This window comes from Xyrauchen texanus, chromosome 37, assembly GCF_025860055.1.
Source record: "Xyrauchen texanus isolate HMW12.3.18 chromosome 37, RBS_HiC_50CHRs, whole genome shotgun sequence".
NCBI lineage: Eukaryota > Metazoa > Chordata > Actinopteri > Cypriniformes > Catostomidae > Xyrauchen > Xyrauchen texanus.
The window spans coordinates 7,755,885-7,768,278 of NC_068312.1; the positions used below are offsets into that span (position 1 = coordinate 7,755,885).

The window sequence follows — 12,394 nt, forward strand, 5'->3', positions numbered from 1 at the left end:
AGACATTTACACTGAGCTGTGGAGGAGGGGGGGGGGGGGTGGCAAGGTCAGTTTCGAGGATCCACACACTCGCTCTTATCCCAGGATGTCCAGGTACACGGGTGAGGCCTTGGCCAGGTTGAGGAGCAGGTTATGGATTTCTTTGATGTTGAGTCGAGTGTGTGGCTCTCTTTGCCAGCAGCCCAGCATCAAGTCATACACATCTTTCGGACAAGTGCGGGGCCGTTGCAGTACACGTCCTTGGGTGATGCACTCAATCACCTACAAAGAGGAAGGAGTCAAAGTGAGTGAAATGTTCTCATGTAAATCAGAAGTTGTCAGCCTATGTGGAGCTCCTTTTAACAGTGTTTGGGAGTAGCTAAACTAAAATAAGCAACACTACTAACTTTCCAAATAGTTAAAGTAACATTTTCCAGCGAGTAGAGCTGTAAACTAGAGATTGGCCAATATTAGCTCTTAATGCCTGATCCGAAACTTATTTTTTATTTTTATTGGATTAATTTTGTGTTTAAGTGTTCGATGACTAATATTTACAACCGATTTTTAATTCTTGTTTTATTTCTGCTTTTAGGCACATTGACAACTTAATCATTCAATCATATCACTAACCTCTGACGAACTGCTTTACAAAACTAAAAGTGCGGACAGTCAACAAAATATTTAATATGACTAGTTTAAGTTGCAAATAAAGTCTTTTGTGTCCAACTTTATTGGTAAACGCAACATTAAAGAACCGATAACTGATTAAGTGGAAAAGTGTAAATATCGGTTAAAAATATCGGTCAAACCGATTATCGGTTTATTTCTACCGTAAAAATGTAATTGTGAACACAGCAATCAAGCCGAGTGAGTCAAACGTGCTCAACTAAACTGTCCACTCTCTCTCATGTAGCGCTGAAAAAAACAAATCATAACTGAATCAGTTCTTTCGGGCAGTTCATTTAAATGAACCGAATAACATAATTCACTTATATTTAGCATTGGAAACTCCAATTAGTTTTAGCGAGTCAGTTTGTTTGGACGGTTCATGTTAATGAACTAGTTCACATAAATGATACACTGATTCACTTGAGCCCCTGCGCAGCTTTAAAGAGACTTTGCCTTATTTTTTAAGCAAATTATGTATTTTTATGCTGCTTTTTACACTATATTTCAACTTATAATTTAATGTCACCATAATGAAATATAGATGATGATTATATCAGGTGATTTTTATACATACATATAACTAATTGTTATACATTTATAATATTTTCTTCTTTACATAGCTTCAGTGTTGTTAGCTAAACCAAAAACAGACATTTTTCAGCATCAACAGTGTTCTGCATATGACACAAACAATGATTAAGAGTTATGCAGAACGCTAGCGGGTGTGTAGAGGTTTAATGTGTGTTTACCTCATTATTTGAGAGTTGGTACCATGGCTGTTTCCCGTAGGTGAAGATCTCCCACAGCACAACTCCCAAACTCCACACGTCACTCTCTGTGGTGAACTTCCTGTACATGATGCTCTCTGGTGGCATCCAGCGAATCGGCAGCATGGTGTGACCTCCCACCTACACATGTCAAACACATCAACACATGGAGTAACTAACTGAAGCTGTAGCTTAGCCATTATTGTAAACCAAATCATTCAGCCATGGTGCTCATGTGGCCAAAGCAAGTCCGAATCTGGCTTGCGACATCTCGATCGCATTGCCCACTAAATTTCCTGTACTATCTCTCACTAGTAAATGCGTTAGGTATCATTAACAAAAAGTGTTCATGTTTTTTTTTCCTCACATTTTTTAATCTTGGTTAATATTAGACATCAGGTAAACATTACAAGGTGTGTTTGTACAAAACAGAAGATCCATTAAAAAAAACAAGTAACTCCACAACCAAAACCCCAGCCTCTGGATAACACTAATGGACAAGATCTATAGAGCTAGAGTTTGTTTGTTACAGGAGCATTGTTCAATCCAAAGAGCTCTCTGTCAAACACTGACAGTATTTCCAGATCAGACTTCAGGTAGTGTTGTACGTTTTCCCTCTCTGGATTTGGATGCTGTAAGTTCAGGGAGTTGGTCTGGCCTAGAGCTCAACCCCAAAACCAATCACTTCATTTATTAGCTCCCTCCATAATGCGCTGCTTCTGAAATATTAATTATAAGATTGTGGTCCAGTATGTGGATTAGTATCAAATTAATTGGTTTAACATACTGGACTCATCAAATATTAAGGTCAAATGCTTTTAGGCTTTTTCACTTGTCCCATAGTGGAGCTCCAGACTGGAAGGATCACTTAAAAAGTGCTCTACTACAAATGCACTATTAGAAACCTCTCTGAAAAGCAATCAAACACACACACACACACACACACACATTTCCATAGATGGTTTTTATACTGTACAAACTTTATATTATATCCACTAACCCTACCCATAAACCTAACACTCACAGAAATCTTTCTCCATTTTTACATTTTAAAAAAACATCATTTAGTATGATTTATAAGCTGTTTTCCTCATGGAGACCGACAAAATGTCCCCACAACGTCAAACATTTAGGATTTTACTGTCCTTTTGGGGACATTTGGTCCCCACAAAGTGATAAATACATGCTCACACAACACACACACACACACACACACACACACACACACATGCACACAACAACATCCCACTAAAAAACAGCTTAGATCAAGTTGCACCATCTTAAATTCCAAGGTTGACTTACCTGGAGGAATGCTGGTCTGTTACTGGCACAAGCTGGTTAGGCTGTTATTGTTGCTGGTAGACCAGTTTTGCCAGCATTGTCAAGATTGGTGACCAACCAAAACTAGCATGAAGGTCCCCAAACAAACCATGACTGTACTGGTGAATAAGATGCCAGTCCAGGTGCTATTTTAGAAGAGTTAACCAGCTGCGTTGGGGAGCGACCAACTAAAAGAAGCAATGCTACAAAGTTAACTAAATTATTCATTATCATGACAGTAGTTCAACTGTTTTTAAAATAGAATTCCAGTAACAAGCCCAATACATTACTATTTTTATGACATACTGTGTTACGCACACAGCTTTACAGCCGAGCGAACTGTTGTTTTTATGCCAGATAAACACTAATGCTTGACAAGTTAATTCTATCATATCATTAGCTTAAATGTAGTCAGTTACTATTTATTTGTTACTTGTAGTGTGACAGACAACTTTTGCATTCATTTTGCTGTAACTTAACTACTTAAAATAAGGTTGTATACATTCAAATGTATTAACTTCATTAGTTAAGTCACACTATACAATAAGGTTGTATACATTAACAGTAGTGACCACCACAATAATTAACTTGAATGACCAGTGAATGATACTTTTAATATATTAATGTTAATGTTGATTTCTATACTGTATGTACTAATGCATTAATATACATTAAAAGTTGTAAATGTTGCCATTAGTTAATGCATTATGTACTAACATTAGCTAACAATTAACAATAGTATATTTATAAATTAACATAAATCCTGAATTTTTTTTTTTGAATATACTTAATGCATTAACAAATATTAACGAATAGAAACTTATCATGAAGTGTTACCAACTACTTTAAATTATGAGTAAATTGTATTATAGCTTGGGAAGTGTCTTGGTCGATAAATATAACAGAACTGGATGACGGTCAACACATTGTACTCGAAGAATAAGGTTTAGCTCAGAAAGACTAGAATGCAAGTGAAAGAGGTTCACAAAACTTTATGAGGATTATCAACTATGTTTATTAAGTCTCAAGTTGTGATTATAATGTACAGAAGTGACTTCATAAGACTGTTATGAAGTGCCTGAATTCTGTGGTTACACAACGTGTTTTCGCAACATAACTCCGCCCATCATTCACTGCCTCCTCTGACCAGCTCTTTCTATGGAAACTGATGTTCTATAGGGCTAATCATTGGTGTACTCACACCACACACACACACACACACACACACACACACACACACACACACACACACACACACACACACAAACACATCTACTGATCTGCTTTTGAATCTCAGTAGAGGCTCATGACATTGAGATGTGTGTCATGATATTCATCAGTATTCAGAGATAAATGAACGAATGAACTTACTGGCACAGACGTCAGTGAAGAGTGTTATCTAATTCATCTTTTCATATATAAACATTCAATCCACATTTCAGTCATTTGGATGAATCATGCAGAATATCAATTGACCAATAGAAGGACACAACATGCTGTCAAACAATACATTAATGTCAGTGTCTTTTCCAAATGCTCCCAGCATTTCTGTCATACAGTGTACACTGCAAAAAACAATGTTCATAACCACAATCATTTTGGCATTTTTTTTCCCCAGTAAAAATGTTTAAATATTCATAAAACAGGATCAATTTACTTCACAAAATGACATTGATATTAAGATATTAAGTTTATTTGGTAACGCTTTACAAAAAGGTTGCTTTTGTTAACATTAGCTAATAACATTAGTTAACATGAACTAACAATGAACAATATTTTTACAGCATTTATTAATCTTGGTTAATGTTAATTTCAACATATACTAATATATTTTTTAAAATAAAAGTTGTGTTTTTTAACATTAAACAATTGTATTTTTTTTTTTATAAAACTAACATTAACAAAGATTAATAAATGTTGTAAAAATATATTCATTTTTTGTTCATGATACCTAATGCATTAACTAAAGTTGATGAATAGAACCTTATTGTAGAATATCACATTTTGTTTTTTAAGCATAAACCTCTCAAAATTGTGTTACAATCATGTTTAAAACAAGAATGGATTGGAAAATAAACTTTAAAATGATTAAAAGGTTATATTATTATTTTATTGTGTGTGTGTGTGTGTGTGTGTGTGTGTGTGTGTGTGTGTGTGTGTGTGTGTGTGTGTGTGTGTGTGTGTGTGTGTGTGTGTGTGTGTGTGTGTGTGTGTGTGTGTGTGTGTGTGGGCAGGTTTAAGTGGTTTACAATGACTTTTTTTTAGGTTACAAACTGGTAATTACAAGAGTATTATGCTATAAATGTGGTTTATGAGGACATTTCTAGTGTCCCCATAATTCAAAACGCTTATAAACATACTAACATTTTGCTTTAAGATAATTTATTTTTACTGGAAGAAAAGTATGATTTTTTTATTTGTTTAATGAGTGGGATTAGGGTTCTTCCTTTCCTATCATTATTATTCTTTATAGTTCCCTTTTTATAGTCATTTTTATACTGTTCCCCTAAATTAGGCATCTCTCTCTCTCTCTCTCTCTCTCTCTCTCTCTCTCTCTCTCTCTCTCTCTCTCTCTCTCTCTCTCACTCACTCTCTCTCACTTGGTCTGTCCTCAAGTTGAATATGGAGGTGAATACTAATGAGTGTACTTTAATGACTTTTTCAGTTTCTGTCTGATGGCACAAGCGTTCTCTTTTTTTTCTTTGCTGTTGCCATAGTAACCCCTCTTTCCTGTTCCCACGCCACCTTCCTCCCCGACTCCTCATCTGAGAGAGGCTTACTGACGACACACACACAAACACACACATACATACTGAAATTCTGCTGACATCATAGAGGAAGGGAGCTGGTACGGTCAAGGTGTTCAAATAGCTGCTATTCATTTATACGAAAGGAGCAAAGAACATGAGAAGCATATTGATTTGTATGTATGCTGCAACATGATTTGAATACTGACTTTTAAGTGTCCTTGTAAAGACAGGATTAATTTACAACTAATGGAAATGTTACAGAACGTCATGGTTACTGTTGTAACCTCCGTTCCCTGATGGAGGGAACGAGACGTTGTGTCGAATGTAGTGACACAAGGGGTCTTTCTTGAGAGCCTCACGTACCTTTGAACTTGAGAAAAGGACAATGAGAAATTGGCAGACAGAATTTGCATGTTCCACCCCCGGACATAGTGGTATAAAGGGAAGCGGGCGTGCGTCTGTCAGTCAGGTTTTTACACTGAGGATAAGGTACAGCCATTTACAGTGGTAGGTCTAGTGTTGTGGCAAGGGGGACACAACATCTCGTTCCCTCCATCAGGGAACAGAGGTTACAACAGTAACCATGACGTTCCCCTTCTGACACTCACTTGACGTTGTGTCAAATGTAGTGACACAATGTGTCCCATTTAAAAGCGCCATGCACTAGACTGTGTTACATGCAATGCTGACACAGGTGCAAGCAGGCTGCTGCATGCAAGAAGCAACTGTATCGGCCGCACATAACCCTCCCCAACGCCCCCAGAAAAAGGTGTAATATACAGACCTGAGGTTCCCAGCACCCCTAAGGGGGGAACAGGCGACATGACAAACATAGGAGCAAGCTGGCCAGCTGGGACTATCTTAACGCTATGAAATGTGTCGGGGAAGGTAATCTTTTGACCGTGGCCGAGGATGCTGTCATTGAGACTGAGTGTAACTCCATGCCGAGAAAAGAGATGCTCTGAACCGGAGCAAGCTTGCTCTTTTCCCAGTTGACCTGAAGCCCTAGACGGCTGAGGTGCCTGACCACCTGGTCCCTGTGAGCGCAAAGTAACTCTCGCATGTGAGCTAGAATGAGCCAGTCGTTGAGGTAGAGTATGGGCTGCCTCTGCGACTTTCGTGAAGACGCGAGGGGGCAGGGACAGACCGAACGGGAGGACCTTGTACTGATATGCCTGGCCGTCGAACGCGAACCGTAGGAAGGGTCGGAGTCGAGGCAAGATGGAGACGTGGAAGTACGCATCCTTCAGGTCTACCGGCGCGAACCAATCTTGATGCCGAATGCAGGTTAAAATCTGTTTCTGCGTGAGCACTTTGAACGGGAGTTTGTGTAAAGCCCGGTTGGACTCACAAGTCCAAGATTGACCGCAACCCACCGCCTTTTTTGGGTATGATGAAGTAAGGGCTGTAGAAACCTTTCTGCATCTCGGCTGGAGGGATGGGCTCTATCACGTCCTTGAGTAGCAGAGTTGTAATCTCTACCTGTAAGGCCCTGGCATTTTCGCCGTGCATCGAGGTGGAGCAAATACCGCTGAAACGGGGCGGGAGCCTGGCGAACTGAATCGTGTAGCCGAGTCGGATGGACCTGGCCAGTCAACATAATGGATTGATAACGAAAGCCAAGCATCCAAGCTCCGTGCAAGGGACACCAGAAGGACGATAATTTTTGACATACCGGGTGGGGCTTCGCAGCGTGGGGAGCAGGTAATAATGCGTCGGGAGGCAAAAGCGTGTCCCGAGGCTTGGGTGCTGTGAAAATACTCAAAGCACATACCTTGCTCCGTGCACTAGGCAGGGTGCAGGTTAGAGACTGAGGACGAGGTCCTGGAGAGGCGTCTTCAGAACTCGTCAGCACCGGCCTGCCGGGGGCTGAATGACCCAGGTAGTGAGGAAATCGCTCTTTATGGACAATGTGGGTACTGCAGCCCGAAGGGGGTGCGGCAAAAGAAAATAAGGCGCCCTGACCCGAGGTACCAATTGTCAAGCCGTGAAGGCTGTGGGGAGGATGGAGGGTTCCAGTACAAGCCCATGCTCACGGCGGCCTGGGCAAACATGCCGACCATCTGCGCGTCAGCCTCAGACTGGGCTACGATGCAGCGGCGACATCATTATCCAATTCCGGGGGCTCAAGGGAGAATGAGGGCTGGCCGTGAACGTGGACGAGCCTGGACAGAAGCAAGCAAGCGTGCCGGGGGGGCGGGTGGTTCGTGGGGATTTACCCGGCGAAACAGAGCCTGCTGCCATCCCCAAATCGCCTCCATCGCCAGCCGGGTCGTCCTCAATCCCGTGGGAAGAAGGAGTGACGCGGGGGCGTCATGCATTTTAAGAAATGAAAGCCACGACCACAACGCTGCCAAGATCATGTTCTCGCAGTGATTACATGAAGCATCCACAAACGCTGCCTCAGTGTGATCGATACACAGGCACACGAAGTAGCGTCTATGACCGTCAGTGTTGGAGAGATATCGACCGCATCCAGGAACTATGCAGAGGCGGAAAGGCATCACCTGCTGTGTGTTGCTTTGAAAATGAAACTCTTTTAGAGGAAAATACTCTTTTACGAGAGAACACTTTTTCAGACAGAAGCGCTGTCGAAGCACCCAGGGGCGTTGACTGCACAGCGTGCAGAGTGGGAGAAAGCCGGTGGTAATGCGATCCAACAGCAGTGCTTTACCAACAGAGGTGAGTGGAACAGTAGTGAACTTCAAGTTGCTTCTACACAACTGCAGAAAAAATCTGACTGACAGACGCACGCCCGATTCCCTTTATACCCGTATGTCCGGGGGCGGGACATGCAAATTCTGTCTGCCAATTTCTCGTTGGCCTTTTCTCAAGTTCAGAGGTATGCAAGGTTCTCAAGAAAGACCCCTTGTGTCACTACATTTGACACAACTTCGAGTGAGTGACAGAAGGGGAATTGAAGTAAACACTATCATCTGGGTTTAAGGACTAATGACTATGTAGTGAGGGTTTGGATGCAACAGTAAAATAATAATAATAATCATTATGATTATTATTATTTTTTGTTGTTGTTCTGACCAATTAATGAGACAATGCATCAAGACATTACAATGTACAGTAGAAAAGATGGAAAGCTGATCAATAATTTTGTAACCTGCCAAAGAAACAATAACAATGTTCAGAATGTGCTGAACTGCACCTGCAGTACCTCTACTGTGACACTGGGGAACTGACTTCATACATCCACTAAAATCACCTTGATACCAGCTGGTTAAAAGTAACTGTTACTTCAGAGAAAAGCTCTAGCAGCATTTGTTTGCAGATGCCACTTGGTTTGATATTTTGTTATTGCCAGTCACACATTTTAAAGTGTGAATTAGGTGTTGAAATGCTTTTTCAGCAACTGTGACAAGATAGCAATGCTTACCCGATAGTAATCTGTACTGTAGACGTCTCGGGACATTCCAAAGTCTCCAATCTTCACCAGCAGGTTTTCCCCGACGAGGCAGTTTCGTGTGGCCAGGTCTCTGTGTACAAAGTGCTGGGAGGCCAGATACACCATACCTGCGGCGATCTGCTGCGCAATATGCAGCATTTGAGACTGAGTGAGTTCTACCTGCTGCTGTACCTGTCCATCAGCCATCAGCACAGCATCAGGACCATGAGCCCTGCAGAGGGGCAGAGTGAGTCATGACCTTACCCATGCCACAATGAACTAAACTCCATTTAAGTGTCAAGAATCCAAAATGAAATGAGTATTCAATTATTAACATGCTAAAACTGTAAGAATTAGAAGATACTTGAGGCACCATCTGGGGTTCCTCTCATGCCACACTGGCAGAAGAACCCTCTGGAGAAGCTCTAGGCATCTTTTAAAGGAGTCTAAAATATTCTGTTTATGTACTTAAAGAATTTCAAGATATATTTCAAGAGCCTTGAGACATTTTCATTATGATAAGGGTTACTGAATTAACTGTTAATAGTCTTTAGAGTTAGAACTAAGAATGAGGAGTCTCAGATAAATGAAAGATTGTGTGGAGGTTCTCCAGAGGTTTCTACGAGTGTGGACTCTGTGGAAGCCCAAATGGTGCCTTGAGAATCTTGTAACCTTTAGAGTGGTCATTTGAGTTTCAGAGAGACAAGTTCAAACAGATCACAAAAGGGATTATGTTCCGGATGTTTTTACATTCATTTTCTCCATAGGGAGTTCTAAAACTAAACCAACCAGCTCTGAGGTGAATTACAACATAACAATCTTTGATCTGAAGCAAAGAAGTATTTGAAAATCAGAAAAGGTCAAAGGTTCAAGAAAAATTGTGTCCTTAAATTCATTACTTTCTAATAAACTACTCATGTGAATGTAAATAACATGAAAAAACGAAATTTAATGAAATTTAACTGATCATCAAGTATAAAAAATTACAGTATTTGAAGTTTAAAACCAAATTTGTAAAAATATTGTTATACTGAAGCATTTACTGCAAGTTGTTTTAGAGGACTATCTTAAAGGGATAGTTCACCGAAAAATGAAAATTCTCTCATTATTTACTCACTCTCATGATATCGCAGGTGTGTCTGACTTTCTTTCTTCAGCAGAACACATTTGAAGAAAATAGCTTTCTCAAAGAGAAATCTCCATTCACTTGCATTTTAAGGACCTACTGAGCTCAGATATTTTTCTGTTTTTCTTCAAATGTGTTCTGGTGAAGAAAGAAAGTCATACACACCTGGGATATCATGAGGGGGAGTAAAATAATGAGAGAATTTTCATTTTTGGGTGAACTCTCCATTTTATAGAGCACCACATTTGTACCCACTTTTTCAGCCGACTTGGTTACAGAAGTATTTTCTCATTCATTTCTTACATAGGGATTTAATAAAATCCTTATTAAAAAAGTTCTAAGCCATGAACCAAACCAACCAGCACTGAGGTGAATCACAACACTGCAAACTTTGATTTGAAGCCCCCCATTTCTAATTGAAATACAGACAAAAATATAAAGGTACTGTATAAAGGTGTGCACTTAACTTCTCCATCCATCCATCCATCCATCCATCCATCGTCAACCGCTTATCCTGTGTACAGGGTCGCGGGGCACTTAACTTCTCTAAAGAGGAAATTAACTACAATCCCATGAAGCATTGCGAATAACGCCATCGAATTAAAAACAATGGTAAAATATACAACTATTGATTTAAAGTTGTTGATTAAAACTATAGAATCAATATATTTTAAGTTTATTCCCAAAAAAAAAAATAATTTGCAGTTCTTCATGGGAGTGGACGGTCACTGCAGAGCTCTTTTGGTGCACTTTACCGCAATAATTATTTTGTTTTAAATGTAGTTGAAATTACACATACTGAAGGCTTAAACAGAAGCATATACCATCGATTAACAACCAAGGACCTCACATTCGGTCTGTCTTTACAGATTTAAAAGGATGCATTATATATCATACCCCTATTAAAAAATAACTTTTACTGTTGATCAATTACGTCATTCGCAAGTCTTCATTTTTTGCAGCGGTTCTCATTTTTATGGTAACACAACTTCTCTGATTGGTAGAACTTTTGTCAAGATTATGGTGGTGTTGTTTACTGAGTATTCAGTTATTACACATGATTTTTTTTTTTATGAAGCCAAAATCACACTGACTTGTTGCTTTCACAGATGCATACATCATTGCTTAAAACCTTTAGCTCCATGAAGGTCTGTCTTGAATGATTTATAGTATCTTTAAAAATCAATTTATTTATGAAGAAATTAAATGGGATTTTTAACCTACTGGCTTTGTACACTGAAAATCCTATAAATTGATTGGCTCATTTCCTTTTTGCTAAAGTCAAAGTTTTTAATACATGAAAAATTATATGTCAATAATATCATCTTACAAGGACAAAGAAATTAGAGAAAGGATATGACCAAGCACTATTGGATTCCAATACAAACACACAGATCCAAGCAGGCATACCTGAGGAACTTGTTGAGGTCGCCGTGTTTCATGTACTCAAACACCATGATGAGGGGATCATTCTCCACACACACTCCATAGAACGTGACAATGTGCTCGTGCTGCAGATTAGTCAACAACTCTGCCTCGCGATGGAAGTCCTTCCTGGCATTCTCACTGGCCTCTTTCAGAGTCTGCAAGCACAGAGGGCACAAACAAATACAAAAAGTGTACCGACAACCTTCATTTATCACAAACTTCACTTAAACTAATGTTGTTTTGACTAAATTTGACTTTAAACTTTTACCTTGACAGCCACTAAAATCTTCTCCTGGTCTGTGGACAGGTTGTAGCATTCAGCCAGGAACACTTTCCCAAATGCTCCTTCTCCTAGCTCTCTCTTCAGCACAATGTTGTGTCTCTTAATATGTTGAACAACTGCCAAAAAAAAAATATTAACATTTAACTAAGATTTTTTTTTATAAATAATTTTATTATAATAATGGTTTAATTTCTCTGACATAATTTTTAAGGGAAATACATCACAAAAAAAGGTTGCCACGTGGTCCAAACAGAGTTACATTAACGGTAGGGATGCCCCGATACCATTTTTTTAAGAATGAGTACGATGAGTACCTGATTTTTGTTTAGTTTTTTTCTGAATTACATATCAACATTTTATTTTAATGGTGTTTAAATAAATGAATGAATCAAAACTTTAATTTCCAACGTAATATTGAATAATTATTTATCAAATGAAGTGCTTATATGAAGAACCTCAAAGCACAAGCCAAAATAAAACATTGGAATTACATTTTGTCAAAGAAAGTGCTGCATAACAGAGCTTCAAGTATAATATAATTACTACTGATTAATTATTAGAAATAGTAGTATTTGTAGTAGTAGTATTACAGTGAATATTACATACATTTAAGTAGTGATATATTTCTGTCATACTTTTTTCCAATAAATGTAGCTTTTATTTTGACAAAGCTTT

The 12,394-nt window shown here is 39.1% G+C and overlaps 1 protein-coding gene across 1 annotated transcript in view; it reads right to left on the reverse strand.

Moving 5' to 3' along the window:
- Nucleotides 1-75: 75 nt before the first annotated feature.
- Nucleotides 76-12,394, reverse strand: part of LOC127631309 (BDNF/NT-3 growth factors receptor-like) — a 75,184-nt gene continuing 62,865 nt past the window's right edge. Inside the window, exons 13-17 of the mRNA XM_052109395.1 lie at nucleotides 11,705-11,835; nucleotides 11,419-11,591; nucleotides 8,874-9,114; nucleotides 1,398-1,556; nucleotides 76-261 (exon numbers count right to left, since the gene is read on the reverse strand). Of these exons, the coding sequence (XP_051965355.1) occupies nucleotides 76-261; nucleotides 1,398-1,556; nucleotides 8,874-9,114; nucleotides 11,419-11,591; nucleotides 11,705-11,835 (890 nt within the window). The remainder of the gene's footprint in view (nucleotides 262-1,397; nucleotides 1,557-8,873; nucleotides 9,115-11,418; nucleotides 11,592-11,704; nucleotides 11,836-12,394) is intronic.